At 41.1% G+C, this 21,640-nt stretch overlaps 1 protein-coding gene across 1 annotated transcript in view; it reads right to left on the bottom strand.

Annotated features, from left to right (window-relative positions):
* Positions 1-1,982: 1,982 nt before the first annotated feature.
* zc2hc1a (zinc finger, C2HC-type containing 1A) overlaps positions 1,983-21,640 on the bottom strand; it is a 102,471-nt gene continuing 82,813 nt past the window's right edge. Inside the window, exons 8-9 of the mRNA XM_063065468.1 lie at positions 21,106-21,198; positions 1,983-15,692 (exon numbers count right to left, since the gene is read on the bottom strand). Coding sequence (XP_062921538.1) covers positions 15,503-15,692; positions 21,106-21,198 — 283 coding nt within the window. The 3' untranslated portion in view covers positions 1,983-15,502. The remainder of the gene's footprint in view (positions 15,693-21,105; positions 21,199-21,640) is intronic.

Genomic DNA, 21,640 nt, shown 5'->3' with positions numbered 1-21,640 from the left:
TGCAAGAAGTATATCCCCTGCTGAGCCTTTTTATTATGAAGGAGATAGAGTTCTCACGAGGTCCTATGAAATAATGATGCCCGGGAACCTGAATGTTGAAGTGGTGCTAACTGTAAAGCATTTATGATGAATGCGTGGGAGAAGAGACAGATTTCTCCTGAAGTCTAAATGTTTACTGTTGTTGGGATTGCACTAGGACACTGGCTTGTTTATATTCTGGTGGTTCTTAGCTTCGTTGCCTCTGATGATTAGTCTATGTGTCGTCCGCAAACTGCATTTGTTTAACCGAACGATCCCTGCAGATGTAATGATCTCAACCTGAAACAGTGATTGAATATTCCCCTCAACAGATGCTGCCTGACCCACTGAGGTCTACTCGCAGATTGTTTTATGTTCCAGTAGGTGGCAGGAGGACCAAGTTTAGTTTTAAGGCCATAATGGGGCATGAATTTTAAATCCAAGCACAATTTGTACATCTGTTTTCTGCTGATTAAACTTGTATTTTCTATCAGTCACTAAATTTTGAACAATTAAAAGCTGCTGATATATTGGGTCTCTGGTTTATTAAAACCAGTATTCTTTTTCCTTCTTTAAAAACCTAGATTTCTTTAATCACTGTACTTTCCTCTATCCACCCCTGTTCAGCTCAGACACTATTTAAGCTCACTGTCTATACACCTGCATGATTTAATTTTAAAAAAAATTATGCTTTGGATCCATGGGCAGTGATTCCTTTTGGCTGCACATAAATAACATTTTTCACTTGTACATACCTGTTCACTGTACTTAAACATAAAATTTCACTCCAGAGATTTCTTCAGTAGTTCAGTTAATCTTCAACTAGCTGACACCTTGGTATCACTCCCAGCTCTGTTTGAGCTGCGCTTCCAAGACAAAACAATTCAACATCCTATACTTAAACAATTACAGTGTGGTGACATTTATTTTGATAGCCTATCATTTTTCTTCAGTGTAAAATAATCTTAAATCAGTACCATTGATCTCAAAGAATTGTTCAAATTCAATAGTAATGTCTTTAGGCTCTTCAAAAGTAGGGTTGTAATTGTCCGGGAAAAATAATTATCCATAGCTGCAGCGTGACATTCTTGTCTAACCCCAATCATATTCACTCTCGCCGTTCAATACAAAAACCAGTTTAATGATTTTTCTTAAAATCTTGCTCAGCATAAATGTCACCTCAGTGCAATATTAAATGTTTTTCTGGAGCTATGGTAATTGGAACTATTGCATTTTATTACATAATGCCTGATTTGTGACTTGTATTACTATTGAAAAGTCTCCAGTATCAGAAATATTGTATGTGTAACCTTAAAAATAAAGATATAGATACCTGGTGATTAAATAAATAAAAAATACCACCCAATGGCTGCAACAGAATTTTTCTTAATTTGTCTTATTGGCTACACTCTTTCTATACCTTTTATTGATTCTTTCTTTACAATCACCATATAGAACGTAGATATCTACAGCACCTTACAGGCCCTTCAGCCCACAATGTTGTGCTGACCATGTAACCTAGGCCCCACCTCCCCCTCGTACCCCATCTGTTACTCTTTTTTATGCACACATTCTTTCTCTCACTCTCCTTTTTCTCCCTCTGTCCCTCTGAATATACCTCTTGCCCATCCTCTGGGTCACCCCCCCCCGTCTTTCTTCCCGGACCTCCTGTCCCATGATCCTCTCGTATCCCCTTCTGCCTATCACCTGTCCAGCTCTCGGCTCCATCCCTCCCCCTCCTGTCTTCTCCTATCATTTTGCATCTCCCTCTCCCCCTCCAGCTTTCAAATCCCTTACTCACTCTTCCTTCAGTTAGTCCTGACGAAGGGTCTCGGCCTGAAACGTCGACTGCGCCTCTTCCTATAGATGCTGCCTGGCCTGCTGCGTTCACCAGCAACTTTGATGTATGTTGCTTGAATTTCCAGCATCTGCAGAATTCCTGTTGTTTGCATCTAAAAAGAATGTATCGGCTGTACTCAATGTTCCCTTTAATTTGTAATGACCAGTGTGCACAAAAATCTTGTGCTGTGCAATTTTTTCGCCCAGAGACAACAAGATGAGCGCACTGAATAACCTCTTCAATAAAAAAAAGTATAAATAAGCCAGTTCTAAAATCTGCAGACATATCATCACAAACTCCTCATTGTTAATACCGTCCACATCAGAAACCAGAAAAGGAAATGTGATTGTGTACGATCATGAAATATAATTTACATGCCAACGAGGTAGAGAGTGACCATCTATTGTGCGCAGCTTAAATTCCTTTGTGCTCTAGCAGCAAAAGATGAGTGCATGCACACACCTTAGAGGGAGCATTGGCTGCATTTCAATTATGGTTTGTACAAAGAATTCAAACGCCTTTAAAATTACTTGGATTGCAGAATTCCTCATGTTTGGATTAATTTTCTCTTTTTTAAACTTGCATTCTGAGTTATCATGCTGACAACTGGAAACAATCACCTTAAATACTTACAAATTACAACTTCATAATTTTAAAAGTATCAGATTACCAATTTTTTTTCTACTGCAAAAGAAAATATTTAGTTTTCTTTTACATTTCTAATTTCACATCCCTATTACAACTGCAACACCAGGTCTTGTACAACTTAAACACTGCTTTAATTTAAAAACTCTGTAGTTTCATATACAATGGTACTCCACCTAGTGGAGGATGTGTACTTTATATCAGCACTGTATTTATCAAGGAGAAGAATGTGGAGGATAAGGATTTCAGTGCCAAGAGTATTAATATGCTAGAGCATTTTGAAATAAGGAGGAGGCATCTCTTAAAGAGCATTAAGGTGGATGTTCCCGGGGACTGATGCGATATACCTTAGGTTTGAGAGAGGCAAGTTGAAAAGATTGCTTGGGCCTTGATCACTATCTTTGTGTCCCTTTTAATCATAGATGAGGCCCCAGAGGACTGCCAAATAGCTAATGTTCCATGTTCAAGAAGGCAACTAAAGATAATCCTGGAAACAATAGACCAGCATCTCATGCCAGTGATAGGGAACTTTTACTGGAGAGAATTCTTAGGGATAGCATTTACGAACATTTGGAAAACGATGACCTAATTAGGGAGAACCAGCACAGCTTTGTGCAGGGCAAGTTGTGTCTTACTAACTTGAAGTTTTTTGATTAGGTGACAAGGATGATGATGAAGGTGGAGCTGTGGATGTTGTCTACATGGATTTTAGTAATGTCCCTCATGGGCAGCTCATTCAGAAGATTAAATGCATGCGATCCATGGTGAACTGGCTGTTTGGATTCAGAACTGTCTTGCCCATACATGACAGAGGATAGTAGTCGAAGGGACTTATTCTAGCTGCAGACTGTGATTAGTGGTGTTCCACACGAATCTGTACTGGGACATCAAAACAACATGCACAGAATACTGGAGAAACTCAGCAGGCCTAGCAGTATCTATGGAAAAGAGTAAAATCAACGTTTCAGGTCGAGACCCTTCTTCACTACTGGGACCTCTGCTGTTTAAAATGTATATAAATGACCTGGATGAAAGTGGGTGGGTTAGTAAGTCTGCAGATGATTCAAAGATTGATGGTGTTGTGGATAACACAGATGACTGGCAAAGAAAACAACGGGATATAAATCAGTTGCAGATGGAGTTTAACCTGGCCAAATATCAAGTGTTGCACCTTGGTAGGTCAAATGTAAAGAAATAGTACGCTGTTAAGGGCAAGACCCTTAACAATATTGATGAACAGATGATCTTGGGGTCCAAGTTCATAGCTCTCTTGAAAGGTTGATGGGGTTGTTAAGAAAGCATATGACATTCTTGCCTTCATTGGTTGAGTCACGGAGTTCAAAAGCCAGGAAGTTATGTTACAGCGTTATAAAACTCTAGTTAGGCCACATCTAGAGTATTGCATACCAACTGGTCACCCTTTATAAAGAGAATGGAGAGGGAGCGGAAGGGGTTCACCAGGATGCTGCCTGGACTAGAGGGCTTGTGCTATAACGAGAGGTTGGAGAAACAGGTTGATTTCTCTGGAAAGGCAGAAGCTGAAGTGAGGTCTGATAGAGGTTTACAACATTATGAGAGGCACAGAATAAACAGACAGAATCTATTCTCCCCTGGAGCTGAAAGGTTCAATACCAGAAGGCATGCATTTAAGGTAAGAGGGGCAGGTTATTTTTTTGCATAGAGAGTGGTGGGTAACTGGAATGCATTACCTGGGGTAGTGGTAGAGACAGATACATTAAGGACTTTTAAGAGCCATTCAGATAGGCACATGAATATAAGGAAATTGGAGGGAGAGATACACCATGTAGGCAGAAATGATTAGTTTAGTTGGCCATTTGATTACTAATTTACTTGGCTCAGCACAACATTGTGGGCCAAATGGCCTGTTCGGGTGCTGTACTGCATCATGTTCTATAATCAAACAAAAAATATGCCGAATATACTCAGCAAATTAGGTAGCATTAATGGAGAGCGATGGTGTTAACATTTTATGTTGACGACCTTTCATGAAGTTAGAGCACTGACCTGAAATGTTATTTCTTTCTCCACAACTGTTGTTTGACCTTTGGAGCATTTTGAGTGCAATTTCTATATGCAAGCAGAAAATCTAGTGATATTGTTGCATTTAATACTAAGTTTTCTAGCTCAGGGAACCGGTATTTAAAGTGAAGAATCAACAAGCCCAAGGGGTGTCTTAGGAAAAATATCATGATGGGACAGATTGGTCATGTGCTATTTAGACCAAGTAGTACCAGGTGTACAACGTCAATCAGCAAGAGCTACAGCTGGTACACAAGGTTGATGCTACCACCTCAGCAACCAAAACAATGGGCATACCAAGATAACACAGCAGAGACTACACATAGGCAGTAAAGATGAAGAGCAAAATGGATTTGATAAAGATAATAAAAAGCTCAATTTAAATTCATCCCATTGTCTCTACTGCCCATATAGCAGCTAATTCCATTGCTCATTATCATCTCACAAGAGAAATTATGTTTAATTCTTATGGTTATTTCTTTAGCGGTTTGAGGGTTATTTCTTAAGCGGTTTGATCAGGGCATGATTGCGCAAGCGCATGGATGTCAGCCAGTGAGAACAGCGAGAAGAGTTTAAATGAAGACATCTTATAGAGTGGGCGACAGAGTAGAGGGAGACAGTGCAGGAAGGCTTTGGCTCAACGGGGCTTCGGTGATAATGGGTCGAGGTGAGGTTGCCTGAGTAGAACACAGACAGGAAGTACTTGTATGAGGCCGGTTTTCTGTGCTCGGTGTCAGATGTGGGAGGTCCGGGAGACTCCCAGCCTCCCGGATGACCACACCTGCGACAGGTGTGTCGAGCTGCAGCTCCTTAGGGATTGTGTTAGGGAACTGGAGATGCAGCTTGATAACCTTTATCTGGTCAGGGAGAGTGAGGAGGTGATAGAGAAGAGCTATAGTCAGGTAGTCACAACAGGGCCTGGGGAGACAGATAAGTGGGTAACAGTCAGGAGAGAGAAGGGCAGGAGTCAGAGACTAGAGAGCACCCCTGTGGCTGCATCCCTTGACAACAAGTACTCCTACTTGATTACTGGGGAAACGGCCTACCAGGGGGAAGCAACAGTGGCTGCACCTCTGGCAGAGAGTCTGGTCCTCTGGCTCAGGAGGGTATGGAAAGGAAGAGGATGGCAGCAGTGACAGGGACTATAGTTAGGAGGTCAGACAGGAGATTTTGTGGACGCAGGAAAGAAGCACGGATAGTATTTGCCTCCCAGGTGCCAGGGTCTGGGATGTTTCTGATCGTGTCCAAGATATCCTGAAGTGGGAAGGAGAACAGCCAGAGGTCCTGGTATATATTGGAACCAATGACAGAGGCAGGTAAAGGGATTTGGTCCTGAAAGCAGACTACAGGGAGTTAGGAAGGAAGATGAGAAGCAGGACCACAAAGGTAGTCATCTCAGGACTTTTGCCTGTGCCACGCAGGAGAGTATAGGAATAGAGTGAAGTGGAGGATAAATGCGTGGCTGAGGGATTGGAGCGGGAGCAGGGATTCAGATTTCTGGATCATTGGGACCTCTTTTGGGGCAGAAGTGACCTGTACAAAAAGGATGGGTTGTACTTGAATCCCAGGGGAGGTTTGCTAAGGCTACTGGGGGAGTTTAAACTAGGATTGCTGGGGGGTGGGGACCAAACTGAAGAGACTGGGGAAGACGTGGTTGGCTCACAAATAGAGAAAGCTTGGAGACAGTGCGAGATGGAGGATAGGCAGGTGACAGAAAAGGGATGTGCTCAGACTGAAGTTTGAGAGGTGTCTGTTTTAATACAAGGAGTATCGTGAACAAAGCGGATGAGCTTAGAGCGTAGATCAGTACTTGGAGCTATGACGTTGTGGCGGTTGCAGAGACTTGGATGGCTCAGGGGCAGGAATGGTTACTTCGAGTGTCAGGCTTTAGATGTTTCAGAAAGGACAGGGAAGGAGGCAAAAGAGGTGGGGCGTGGCCCTGTTGATCAGAGATAGTGTCACAGCTGCAGAAAAGGAGGGAGACATGGAGGGATTGTCTACGGAGTCTCTGTGGGTGGAAGTTAGAAATAGGAAGGGGTCAATAACTTTACTGGGTGTTTTTTTTATAGTCCACCCAATAGTAACAGGGATATCGAGGAGCAGATAAGGAGACAGATTCTGGAAAGGTGTAATAATAACAGGGTTGTCGTGGTGGGAGATTTTAATTTCCCAAATATTGATTGGCATGTACCTAGAGCAAGGGGTTCAGAAAGGGTGGAGTTTGTTAGGTGAGTTCAAGGAGGTTTCTAGACACAGTATGTAGATAAGCCTACAAGAGGAGAGGCTGTACTTGATCTGGTATTGGGAAATGAACCTGGTCAAGTGTCAGATCTCTCAGTGGGAGAGCATTTCGGAGAAAGTGATCACAATTCTATCTCCTTTACATTGCAGAGGGATAGGAACAGACAAGTTAGGAAAGCACTTAATTGGAGTAAGGGGAAATATGATGCCATCAGGCAGGAACTTCGAAGCATACACTGGAAACAGATGTTCTCAGGGAAATGTACAGAAGAAACATGGCAAATATTCAGGGGATAATAGCGTGGAGTTCTCCATAGGTATTTTCCAATGAGACTGGGAAAGGATGGTCAGGTACAGAAACCAAGGTGTATAAAAGCTGTTGTAAATCTAGTCAAGAAGAAAAGAAGAGCTTACGAAAGGTTCAAAAAGCTAGATAATGACAGAGAACTAGAAGATTATCCGGCTAACAAGAAGGAGCTCAAGAAAGAAATTAAGAGAGCCAGAAGGGTGCACGAGAAGGACTTGGCAACAGGATTAAGGAAAACCTTAAGGCATTCTACAAGTATGTTAAGAGCAAGAGGATAAAATGTGAGAGAATAGGACCAATCAAGTGTGACAGTGGAAAAGTGTGTATGGAACTGGAGAAGATAGCAAAGGAACTTAACGAGTACTTTGCTTCAGTATTCACTACAGAAAAGGATCTTGGCACTTGTAGTGATGACTTGCAACGGACTGAAAAGCTTGAGCTTGTAGATATTAAGAAAGAGGATGTACAGAAGCTTTTGGAAAGCATCAAGTTGGATAAGTCACCGGGACTTGACGAGATGTAACCCAGGCTACCGTGGGAGGCATGGGAGGAGATTGCTGAGCCTCTGGCGATGATCTTTGCATCATCAATAGGGACTGGAGAGGTTCTGGAGGATTGGAGGGTTGCGGATGTTGTTCCCTTATTCAAGAAAGGGAGTAGAGATAGTCCAGGAAATTATAGACCAGTGAGTCTTACTTCAGTGGTTTGGTAAGTTGATGGAGAAGATCCTGAGAGGGAGGATTTATGAACATCTGGAGAGGCATAATATGATTAGGAATAGTCAACATGGCTTTGTGAAAGGCGGGTCATGCCTTATGAGCCAAATTGAATTTTTTGAGGATGTGACTAAACACATTGATAATGGCAGAGAAGTAGATATAGTGTATATGGATTTCAGCAAGGCATTTGACAAGGTACCCAATGCAAGGCTTATTGAGAAAGTAAAGGGGCATGGGATCCAAGGGGAAATTGCTTTGTGGATCCAGAACCTGCTTACCCACAGAAGGCAAAGAGTGGTTGTAGATGGGTCATATTCTGCATGGAGGTCGGTCACCCATGTTGTGCCTCAGGGATCTGTTCTGGGACCCCTACTCTTTGTGATGTTTACAAATGACCTGGATGAAGAAGTGGAGGGATGGGTTAGTAAATTGGCTGATGACACAAAGGTTGGAGGTGTTGTGGATAGTGTAGAGGGCTGTCAGAGGTTACAGCGGGACATTGATAGGATGCAAAACTAGGCTGAGAAGTGACAGATGGAGTTCAACCCAGGTAAGTATGAGGTAGTTCATTTTGGTAGGTCAAATATGATGACAGAATATAGAATTAATGGTAAGACTCTTGGCAGTGTGGAGGATCAGAGGGATCTTGGGGTCCGAGTCCATAGGACACTCAAAGCTGCTGTGCAGGTTGACTCTGTGGTTAAGAAGGCATACGGCGCATTGGCCTTCATTAATCGTGGAATTGAATTTAGGAGTCGAGAGGTAATGTTGCAGCTATATAGGACCCTGGTCAGATCCCACTTGCAGTACTGTGCTTAGTTCTGGTCGCCTACTACAGGAAGGATGTGGAAACCACAGAAAGGGTGCAGAGGAGATTTACAAGGATGTTGTCTAGATTGGGGAGCATGCCTTATGAGAATAGGTTGAGTGAACTTGTCCTTTTTTCCTTGGAGCAATGGAGGATGAGAAGTGACCTGATAGAGGTGTATAAGCTGATGACAGGCATTAATCGTGTGGATAGTCAGAGGCTTTTTCCCAGGTCTGAAATTGCTTGCACGGGAGGGCACAGTTTTAAGATGCTTGGAAGTAGGTACAGAGGAGATATCAGGGGTAAGTATTATTATTATTATTATTATTTTAAACGCAGAGAGTGGTGAGTGTGCGGAATGGGCTGCCGGTGACGGTGGTGGAGGCAGATATGATAAGGTCTTTTAAGAGACTCCTGGACAGGTATATGGTGCTCAGAAAAAACTTGAGGGCAATGGGTAACCCTGGGTAATTTCTTAGGTAAGAACATTTTCAGCACAGCTTTGTGGGCCGAAGGGCCTGTATAGTGCTGTAGGTTTTCTATGTTAATTACAATTGCATGTGCCTTCCTTTGCACCAAGACAGTCAGTTTCATAACTTGTCACCAAGTCAAACGTGTATTAGGGGCTAAAATTAATATGAAAAATTCTTAAAAAAAATACAAGTTGTTTATTAGTAGAAACTTTCAGGGGTTCCATTAAAGAGAGCTCACACTAGAGGACAGTTGATATAGTTCTATATGCAAAAGCAGATTGGAACAAAACTTGGGAGTTACAGTCCTTTGCTTAACATCAGTTAAAGATAACAATTTGTTCCAAAATAAAAATAGAACATCTAGAAACAAAAAAAAATTAAAAATCAGCATAGATTGCAGAGGAACAAGGAGAATGAAAAATATTGTGTGCTAGGATTTTCAGGTTTTTGATAGTGTTCTTTAGGGTAAGCTTGTGACACAGGTTAAGGCATACTGAGTTAGAAGACAAACAGCTGTAATTTAGGAATGGCTAAAACAGCAAGGCATGCCTATTTAGAACCAGAAGGCTGTGAGTGATATTCTACACGGGATCAGTGCTACCAGAACAGTTATTTATAATTTTATTGACTGCTTTGACCTTTGCAATAAGCAAACTTTAAGTCATGTTCCCAATTAGTGATTATGTGCATGACTGAAGAAGGCTGCAATATAACACAGACTGGACAGCTCTTTGACATTTAACCTATAAGCCAGGGGTCTCCAACCTTTTTTGCACTACGGATCGGTTTAATATTGACAATATTCTCGCAGACTGGCCGACTGGGGGGGGGGGGGGGTGGTGTGTTAATCACGACCGGAATATTGGTGCTAATTCAACTATGAGTCACTTATCAGTAGCTAATACACTCAATTTTGTTTCTAAAAGGGTTTATCTAACGAATTTAATGTTAAACACACAGCGCATATTTTCCTCGCATGAATATAGTGGTAAGTCAATTATAAGTCGTAAGGGAGATCCTTATGTCCAGTCTATTCCACAATTTAGTTTTCGTTGCATTCATTGCAGAAAACTCTGCTTCACAGAGATATGATGTTGGAATTGGAAGCAACGTTTTCAGTGCTTTCGTGGCTATCTCAGGATATTCAGCCTTGACTTTGATCCAGAATGCCAGCAGAGATGTTATGTCAAACATACTTTTCAGCCCACCGTCATTTGCAAGATCGAGGAGTTGATCTTCTTCCCGCGCTGACATAGATGATTCACCAGAGACATTCACAAATGGGTCATAGACCCATTCCTTTGCACGTCTTGGGTCGTTTGTGGCTGGGAAGTAACGCTCAAATTCTGTCGACAGTGAAGATAAGTGTTCGTGCACCAGCTGTGAGCCTCAGTCTCTCCCAAATTCCCAGCTAATGTTGGGAACATCTCAGATATGTCCCTGTCCACTCGCCGTCCCCACAGTTCCAGTTTGGCTTTGTAAGCAGACACTTTTATCTGTCAACTTGAAGACAGTTGTCATTTTCCCCTGAAGCGACAAATTGAGTTCATTGAGCAGGTTGAAGATGCCACACAGATAAGTGAGTTTTGCTATCCACTCCTCGTCACTGAAGTGTGCTGCCAGTGGTGACTTTTTTCTTGAAAGAAATCTCTGTAGCTGCTCTCTTAACTCAAAAACCCTGGCCAGGGCTCTGCCCCTTGATAGCCACCTGACTTCAGTGTGTAAGAGAAGGCGTTTGTGCTCTGCATCCATTTCCTCGCAAAGCTGCTGAGTTAAGAGCTTTTGTTTTGATGTGATTGATAACTTCAACAACGTCACTCAATACGCTGTTAAGATCAGGTGACATTTTTCGGCCAGCCAGCATTTCCCAGTGTGTGACACAGTGTGTAAACTGGCATTCAGGAACAACCGCTTTGACTCGGGTAGTGAAACCAGACTCGTTAAGCCATTCCAACAGCTGTGCTTCGATGTCCTCCGCTATGTCATCGATTCTCCTTGAGACTGTGGTAGCTGAAAGAGAAACCTGTGCCATCTTGTTAGCTGCAGCTTCTCCCAACAGTTCACGGCACATGTCCTTGGCAGCAGGCAGAATCAATTCTTCACCAACAGTGAAAGGCTTCTTAGCCTGAGCAATACAGCCAGCCACTAAGTATGACGCTCTCAGAGCAGCAGCATTTGTGGAGGTGGTGGCTCTCAACACTTGCTTCTGTCCCGCTTGCTCACGTTTTTTCCGCTCAAAAAACTCAACGGTTTGGTCTTTAAATGCAGGGTGCTTGGACTCAAGGTGCTGAAGCAGTTTTGAGGGCTTCATTGCCTCATTAGACAGCTTGTCTCCACATATCACACACCGGGGGCTTGGAGTCACCGGTTGCAATAAAGCCATATTTTACGTACGACTCGTCGTACTTTCTGTTGAAGGAAGCTTGTTTTTTTTTGGCAGTCTCAGCCTCAGCTGTCTCTGCATTATCATCATCATTAGGCCTTTTATGTCCCCTACCATCTCTTCCAAAGAAACTCTCAAGCGACGTTTGTGTTTTACTCATTGAGTAGTTGCAGGTTAATGACCGACTGATGACCTCGCGTGCGTTCAAGTTCAACAGTGGGCGTAACAGGGAATGAAGAAAGGTGCAGTTGACTCATATCGTTTCCTCGCGGCCCGGTAGCACATGCTTTGCGGCCCGGTGGTTGGGGACCACTGCTATAAGCATTCTATGTGGCTGTTTGATAGGAAAAACAGAAAAATAATCCACACCTTTAAAAGAGAAACTGAAAGGGTCATAGGAGCAAAGGAATAGAGGGACAGATCTATTAGTGCAGTGTCAGAGGTCGGCAAGAAATTGAAAATGCTAACAGTTAAACTTATGGCTTATCCTGGTAAGACCACACTTTATGTCTGGTTTCCAAGGAAATATAAAGGTCACTTTAATGTTATTAGGTAGTTAGATGGGGAAAAATGGAACGTTTTAAATTTTTGCAGTCTTCAACAAGTGGAGTATAAATACTGATGAATCTAAAGGCTGATATATACTTGTACGTCAACTCCGCACCGTACCTACAGCGTCGCCGTGAACCCTACGTGGAGCCTATGCGGATCCCTACGCCGTAGCCTGATGCGCACCTCTCCCGAAATGTAACCACGCGTCACAGCAACGCAGACCGCAACATCTGTGATTGGTCCGCCTGGTAGCATTGCATTTCCTCCTACGCTGCAATAGCTTCCTATGGGCCGACTGAAGGGCAGGGAAGGAACTCTGGCTGCAATGCTTTCCATAAAGCTTTATAGACCTCCAAAATTATGGAGGACACATTTCACTTTTACGAAAAAAGAAGCTCGCTTTAAACTTGTTTACCCCGAGAAAGACTACCATGACCATGAAGCATTGCGCGGGCAGGTGCGTGCGCATGTGCGATGTGCCCGAATTGCAGAGCAACGCAGACACACCAACGCATAAGTATAAATGCTCACAACGCGCGTAGGCCACTTGCGTAGGTCACGGCATCCATTTGACGCACAAGTATAAATCAGCCTTAATAGAGGATTTTTTTTACTCAGGAATGCAAAAAAACTTGGTGCTCCCTATCTCAGCAAATTCTTGAGGCATTTTCACAATGAAATCAAGTGTATGTATGAGAGAACTGGGAATAGAAATATCCTCAAAGGCTGGCATGAGGAAGATGAGAAATGGAAAGAAAGATACCTGCATGGAGAATGAACACAACTGAATATGAACATCAGTGTAGGAAGCTGGAAGGTGACCTTACAGAAGGATATAACATCATGAGGGACACAGTCCTTTTTCCTAGGGGAGTTAAAGCTAAAGATGTAGTTTTAAGGTGAGAGGGGAAAGATTTAAAGCAGATCCTAGGGGCAGCTTTTTCCACACAGAGGTTGGTATAGAATGAACTAAGTAAATGGTAGAAATGGGTACAATTATAATGCTTAAAAGACAATTGGACAGGTACATGGCTTGGGAAGATTTAGAGGGACATGGGCCAAAAGCAGGCAAATGGGAAATGCTCAAGTAGGCAACATGGTTGGTATGGACCATTTGGGTGGAAAAGCCTGTTTTCATGCTGGATAACCCTGAAACATATTAATTGGGTTGAAGAGCCTTTTCCTATACTGAATACTGTATGTGACACCTCTGAACATTCTTCTAAATGGAACAAACATTCCCCAGTGCTCCAGATCTTCTTAGACACCATAAAGTAGGCAGATCGAAAGCCCATTTTTTTAAAAAAAAAGCACAATCTTCAATTACTAAGTATCTAGATATTACATAATGGCAAGTGTGGCCATCACAGATTCACGAACATCTCCAGACATTTGTTTCAAGATCCTCAAATTCCTTTAAATTCAGACCGTTTCACAATGCTGTGCTTCTTATAAGCTTTAAGGCTGAACAAGCACAAAGTGAGTTTAAGGCGAGGAGGAACAACAACTATTAAGCTAACCTAACACAAGCGGATTATTTCCCCATATATAAGACCCTGTCCCCTCTAATATGATACCAGTGTACAACAAGGAAAATTCTATCTTCTACTCTTTTAATAAACTTAAGTTATTACAAGGAATTCCATTAAAATAAACAAAGTTTCTTATAAAATTGTTCCACTGAGTAACTTCAGTGGTACTTAATGTATTTACTGCCAAAAATGTGATGTAATTCATTACCAGGTTACTTTCTCAATCAGCCAACCCCCTTTTATATTACACACTATAAGACATAGGAGCAGAATTAAGCCACTTGGCTCAAGACAATAGGTGTCCTGCTATACTTTCACATCAAAAATACATTTTAAATGGAGTCAATGTTCTTAGAGAAACATGGCATACAGTGAGCAGCTAATCAGCAAAAACAAATGTGATATTAATTGGGGGATAAACATTGGCTAGGATGCAAGACAGATGCTACTAACTTTTAAATAGTGGCATGGGAATCTTTTAATTTCACCACAAGGTTAACAGGTCCTTGAAAGTCTCATGTGAAAGTCAGCACCAGTGAGTACTGAACCCAGTACTGCAATGATTGCCAGATTCAATACATTCTTACGTCTTGGAACAATGATCCACAACTTTCTGATTCATGATTTATATCAGACCAAGACTGGATCCCTAAATAACTATTTCTAGAGATTCCAAAAACAAAATAAAAAAAGATTCTTTCTGATAGATGAACTTTCATTACATTGAGATAGCAAATTCAAATAAATAAATCATGAACAAAAGAAAACATCTACATTGTCTTCTTTCTATATTTAAGAGTTGCTGGATGACTTTCAGGATCCATTTTATTCAAAAAAAGTCCGCAGGGCTGAGTGTTTAACATTTCAATATCATTGGGTTTACCTTTTGATATTTAGAAATATCAGATTATTTACATAAAACATCTGCTAGTTACATGAATAAACACTGCACAGTGGTACTAACAGAACACTAAATTGCAATTTCTAACACTACAAGAGAAATGTGATTCAGCACAATGACTGAATATATGTAAGCTTGTACCAGTATAGAACCTGTTTCTATATAATGTTTGTTTTCGAGGACTTTAAATCTCAATCCTGTGTTGTCACAATAATCTGCATATAGATAGATTTACTTTCAAACCATAATATCATGCAGTTACATTTTCAGTGTCAGAAGTTAAAATGCTTTGCCAATGAGAAAATGGCTATCAACCCAACAAGCTGGTCATAGACATTTACCAACATAACAGCTCTAAACTGGCACTGTATCTGTATAATTTGCAGCAGCCATACAAATATTCAGCATAGTTTGTGACAAAGTGATGTGTGTAAACTAAACTGATATATGATACACGAGGTGAAGTGAATGCTTTCATCTTGACATTTTTCTCCTATTCCTATTTTTTGCAGAATGAATTTACTTTGCTACATTTGATACATTCCATTTTTATAATTTGCTGAGCAATGTATTATTTGCATTATCAAGTTTATACTGTACTCAAGAAATAATGAACTTGCTATTACATTTGGACAACTGAGCTGCAACATATTTATCGGGATTACACTTTCCAAATGTTACATTTCATTGTACCTCTATTAAGTCACCAAAGGATGTTAAATTTTACTTTCACCTGATAAGCAGAGGAATTTCTCTGTTATGCAGACTACTTTCACTCAATGTATGGCAGCCAATTGGAAAAACAAGCACTCCGATATAACGTGAATAGCAATTTTATAAAACACTACAATTTTATAATTGCTTATATTGCACTGCATATAATTCAAAGATTGCTCTATTGTTTTAATTATTGTAATTTGTCTTTAAGTGATGCATTTTGATCTTGGATTAAATTTTGTAATGTTGAACAGTGCAATGCTCATGTATGAAAATGCTTTGAAAATTGTACTAATATTTCCTTGGAAAATATTCATATTATATGATCAAAGCATCAACCTTCTCATTCCACATTCACAGCAGAATTTTGCACCTTCCACAGGATACTTGGTTCCACATTGATGACAAAATCTTGGCAGTTGTTGACTAGATGAGTTTCTGATGTTGCCTTTTATGTTGCCATCACCGAAGGTCAAGGAACTATCTCTGGTGTCCAAACCAGATTTAACATTATTTCTGAAAAGGAAAAGTGTAATTTATTATCAATGAAATTACAGAATAGCACACTTTATCATGCAATATTTCAAAAATAAGTCAGAATGTCAAATATTAATTTCTTTTCAGTAATTTACATCAACATTTCCATAATCATTCCCAATCTCCCTAGTGTAAATATATTCCAGTATTTATAATCAATAAGATCACAAATTAAATTTTTTTCAGTGAAAGCACATCACTTTTAAGTATTGTTCAAAGAGCATTGATAAAAAATTGGTAAGGGTTGACGGGAACATGCCAAATTTCTTTAGCTCCTTGAGGAAGTAGAAGTAGTAGAAGCACTGGTGAGCTTCCTTGGCTGTGATGTCTACGTGGCTGGACCAGGGCAGGCTACTGGTGATGTTCACTCCGAGGAACTTGAAGCTCCCACCCTCTCAATCTCTACACTGTTGTTGCAGACAAGAGCACATGCACCTCTCCCTTCCTGAAGTCAATGACCAGCTCTTGCTGATATTGACAGAAAGGTTGTTATGACATGATGCTACTGAGCTCTCCATCTCTTTCCTGTACTCCAACTCATCACTATTTGAGATATGGTGCACTACAGTGCAAACTTGTAGATGGAGTTAGAGCAGAATCTGGCCGGAGTCATTGAGTGCATAGAGTAGGGGGCTGAAGATGCAGCCTTATGGAGTACCAGAGCTGAGAATAATCATGGCAGAGGTGTTGCTGTCTATATTTACTGATTGCCGTTTGTTGGTCAGGAAGTCAAGGATCCAACTGCAGAGGGAGGTGCTGACAGATGTGGCAGGGCTTGAATGCTATCACCTCCCACAAAGAGAACCTAAACGACATAGGTGACAACAAGGCTTTGCTCCCAGATGAGGTCAATGCCTTTTATGCTCACTTTGACTGTCAAAAGATGGCGGTATCTTCATGAACTTCCACAGCCTTTGACAATCCTGTGATTTCAGTCTCTGAGGCTGATGTGAGAACATCCTTCCAGAGGGTGAACCCAAGGAAAGCATCCTGGCCAGATGGGGTACCTGGCCGAGTACTGAAGTTCTGTGCTATTCAACTGGCTGATGTGTTCACTGATTTCACTTTGGCAGTCTGAGATACCCACCTGCTTTAAGCAGGCTTCAATGATAACAGTGCCTAAGAAGAACATGGTAGCCTGCTCAATAACTATTGCCTAGCAGCAATTACCACCACTGTGATGAAGTACTTTGAGCTTGGTGATGAAACATATTAACTCCTGTCGAAGGAGCAACTTGAATCTGCTCCAATTTGCCTATCATCACAACAGGTCAACAACAGATGCTATTCATTGGCTCTTCACTCAACCCCTGAAATATCTGGACTGTGAAGATGCATACATCAGGATGCTCTTCATTGACTACAGCTTGGCATTCAATGCTATCATCCCCTCAAACCTAATCAATAAGCTCCAAGTCCTAGGCCTCAATGCCACCTTGGGCAACTAGATCCTTGATTTCTGCACTTGCAGAGCCCAGTCAGTTCGGATTGGCAAAAATATCTTCACCAAAATATCCACCAGGATAACCAAAATAACCACCAGGATAGATGCACCACAAGGCTGTGTGCTTAATCCCCTGTTCTACTTGATTTATATTATGACCCTTTAATCCGAGCACAACTCCAATGCTATCTTTAAGTTTGCTGATGACACCACCGTCATTGGCTGAATCAAAGCTGGTGACAAATCAGTATCCAGCAGGTAGATTGAAAATCTTAGTGGTGCCACAACAACAACCTTTCACTCAATGTCAGCAAGAAACTGGAGGTCCACGAGCCAGTCTTCATCCTCATTGGGGATCAGAGGTAGACAGGGTCAGCAACTTTAAATTCCTTAGTGTTATCATTGCATAGGACCTGGCCTTGGCCCAGCAGACAAGTGCAATCATGAAGAAAGCATGTACAGTTAGGTGCACTTCGATAATAAACTTACTTTAAACGTTGAGTTTGATGATGGGTTTGCTTCGAATTATAGTATCAAAGGCAAAGCTGTGGTCAATAGACAATAGTCTGATGTAGGCATCTATACTGTCCAGATTTTCCAGAAATAGAGTTGCAAGAAAAGGTTTGTGAAACCCTTTGCAATTACCTGTTTTTTTTTTGCATTAATTACTCATAAAATGTGGTCTGATCTTCATCTAAGTCACAATAATAAACAAACACAATCTGCCTAAACTAATAACACACAAACAATTGTACTTTTCATGGCTTTATTGAACACATTGTTTAATCATTCACAGTCCAGGTTGGAAAAAGTATGTCAAATCATAAAACAAGAAAATATCTGCAGATGCTGGAAATCCAAGCAACACACACAAAATGTTGGAGGAACTCAGCAGGCCAGGCAGTATCTATGGAAAAAAAACACTGTGAACCTTAACAACAGGAATTCTGCAGATGCTGGAAATTCAAGCAACACACATCAAAGTTGCTGGTGAACACAGCAGGCCAAGCAGCATCTGTAGGAAGAGGTGCAGTCGATGTTTCAGGCCGAGACCCTTCGTCAGGACTAACTGAAGGAAGAGTGAGTAAGGGATTTGAAAGTTGGAGGGGGAGGGGGAGATCCAAAATGATAGGAGAAGACAGGAGGGGGAGGGATAGAGCCAAGAGCTGGACAGGTGATAGGCAAAAGGGGATATGAGAGGATCATGGGACAGGAGGTCCGGGAAGAAAGACAAGGGGGAGGGGGGACCCAGAGGATGGGCAAGAGGTATATTCAGAGGGACAGAGGGAGAAAAAGGAGAGTGAGAGAAAGAATGTGTGCATAAAAATAAGTAACAGATGGGGTACGAGGGGGAGGTGGGGCCTTAGCGGAAGTTAGAGAAGTCAATGTTCATGCTATCAGGTTGGAGGCTACCCAGACGGAATATAAGGTGTTGTTCCTCCAACCTGAGTGTGGCTTCATCTTTACAGTAGAGGAGGCCGTGGATAGACATGTCAGAATGGGAATGGGATGTGGAATTAAATGTGTGTGAACCTTTGTATTTACGAACTGGTAGAACCTCCTTTAGCAGCAATAACTTCCACCAAACATTTCCTGTAGCTGCTGATCAGACTTGCACAACGGCGAGAAGGAATTTTAGACTATTCCTTCATAAAACTGTTTCATCAATTTCATCAGTTCATCAATATTTCTGGGATACCTTGTATGAATAGCCCTCTTCAGGTCATGCCACAGTAACTTGGTCAAGGTCTGGACTCTGCCTTGGCCAATCGAAAACACAAATTTTCTTCTTTTTAAACCATTCTGTTGTTGATTTACTCTTGTGTTTTGGATCTTTGTCTTGTTGCAACTTCCAACTTCTAACATAGCTTCAGGTGACAGACAGCTACACAGATATTCTTCTGCAAAATATCTTGCTACAATTTTGAATCATTATTCCCTCAATGATTGCAAGCTGTCCACACCCTGAGGCAGCAAAGCAGCCCCAAAATATGATGCTGCTTCCATCATACTTCACAGTTGGGATGAGGTTCTGGTGTTGGTGTGCAGTGCCCTTTTTCCTCCAAATTTCTGCCAAAAAGTTCAACTTCTGTCTCATCTGTCAACAGAACATTGTCCCTGAAATGTTGTGGAACATCCAGGTGGCCTTTTGCAAACCTGAGATGTGCAGCAGTGCTTTTATTGGAGAGCAGTGGTTTCCTCCGTGGTGTCGTTCCATGAACATCATTATTGCTCAGTGTTATTCTTATGGGACACATGAACAAAGATTTTAGCAAGTTCTAGAGATTTCTGCAGGCTTTTTGCTGTTACCCTGGGGTTCTTTCTCACCTCCTTCAGCATTGCACCTTGTGCTCTTGCTGTGATTTTTGCAGGACACCTCTCCTTGGGAGAGTAGGAAGAATACTGAATTTCCTCCATTTGTAAACAGTACTCAGGTCTTCAGAAATACTTCTGTAGCCTTTTCCATTTTCATGCATCTTTACAATTCTTCTTCTAAGGTCCTCTGAAAGTTGCTCTGATTGAGGCATGGTGCATTTAAACAAATCTTTCTTGAGAACAGCAAGCTCTGTCAGTAACCTGACTTTTTTTTAAATAGGGCAGGGCATCCCAGAGGTTCACATACTTTTTTTGAACCCAGACTATGACTATTTAAATGGTGCACTTAGTTTTGATGAAAGATTTAGATGAAGATCAGACCACACTTTATGGGTGATTAATGCAGAAAACCAGGTAATTGCAAAGGATTTCACAAACTTTTTCTTGCAACTGAGATTGTGTCCACCGTAGGCTTGTTTTGACAGTAGGCAAATTTCACCGGGTCAAGGTTGTCTGGGGAGCTGGGTTGAATGTATTTTATGCCTCTTGAAGCACTTCATGAAGGTAGATGTCAGCGACACTGGGTGGTAGAAATTAAGGTACTCTACCTTGTTCCTTTGATGCCCCAGAAAGCATCCTATTTGGATGTACAACTGTTTTGTATGGGAACTGCTGTGCCTGTGATTGCAAGAAACCAGCCCCCCTCTTTGTGGACTTTTCCTATTGTTTTTGCTGCCTCAGTAAAGCATCCAGCATAATCAAAGACTCCACCCCCTCAAAGTCCTCTTTTCTCCCCTTTCGCATGTACCATCTGAAGCTTAAGGACAGCTTCTACTCTGCTGTTATAACACTATTGATGGTTCCTTAGTGGGATAAGATGGATTCCTGACCTTGCAATTGATCTCGTTGTGATCCTGCACCTTATCCTCTACATGCGCTGCACTTTCTCTGTAGCTGTAATGATTTTTTTTCTGCATTCTGATATTGTATTACCTTGTACTACTTCAACACATTATTGTAATGAATTGATCTGTAGGAATGGTATACAAGACAAGTTTTTCCACTGTACTTGGTACATATGACAAGAACAAACTAGTCCAGGTTCAGGATTTAAAAGTGACATGTCAAAAATATAAACTTAAACTATTAACAAAAGAAACAAGATCCTGGAGTACCTTCAAGCCATATAGATACATATGTCTAGCACTTCTCTCTACACAGTTGTTGGATACAAGTTCTGGATTTCCAAAACCCAATATTAATGTTGAAAAAAAGTTAAGAGCTTCAGTAGCACATTTGTGACTTTAGTTTAGTAAAGTCAATACACAACTGCTCAAGGGAACCTGGCTTATTCAGCAAATGTTAGCCTTGCCAGAGTAATCCACATCTTACAAATTGAAAGTTGGACATAATTAACTATAAAAATTTGCAGCATTTCCTTGAATATTACAAATTATTTTCTTCCTTTATTCCTAATACATTGAAAATCCCACAAACCCAAACCTATCTGTATATTTCAAAGTAAACAGGAGAATTGCCACCATAGTTTACATTGGATATAAAAATAATTCGTCAAATAAATGTCACAGAACATTTTCCTTCCAAGTTACGTGAAATTAAACAGTACCCTACCTTAAATAATTCTCAGCATTGTGGGTCTTTCTATTCACTGACCCTGTTGCAGCAGTATTTCTAGTTCCACTAGGTGGTGTTAGCGTTCGAGACCTGATATTAAGGGGGAAAAAACCATAAAATCACCAATGTATACATAAAAAAGTGAACACAACTCCAAAGTGATAAGAAAATAAAACAGTTTAATAGACAGATTTTGTACAAGAGAATGGATAATCTTTTGAGGAGTGTTATGTTTTAGCAAATACCAGTACCATCAAGCATTCTCGTGATTGGCTATGAATAAACACTTTAGCAGAGCTCCAGTAAGCCACCATTTCAGTTTGAATAAGGGCACTCTGAACTGGTAAATGATAAATAAAGGTATATGTGTTGATGTTATGACAACCAGCAGCTGAAGTGTTCCAACTTCATAATAAGTGTGTAATGTTTGAAATAAAATGCTCCAATATTAAAATAGATAAAGGTGCATCAGCCACATTCTTAGGCTTTGCCAGAAACCTGTCTTTATTTACTATATAACTGAAGTCTATGG

This window comes from Mobula hypostoma, chromosome 1, assembly GCF_963921235.1.
Source record: "Mobula hypostoma chromosome 1, sMobHyp1.1, whole genome shotgun sequence".
In the NCBI taxonomy this organism is placed as follows: domain Eukaryota; kingdom Metazoa; phylum Chordata; class Chondrichthyes; order Myliobatiformes; family Myliobatidae; genus Mobula; species Mobula hypostoma.
Note: the sequence above shows the minus strand (reverse complement) of the source record. Positions and strands in the feature narration are given on the sequence as shown.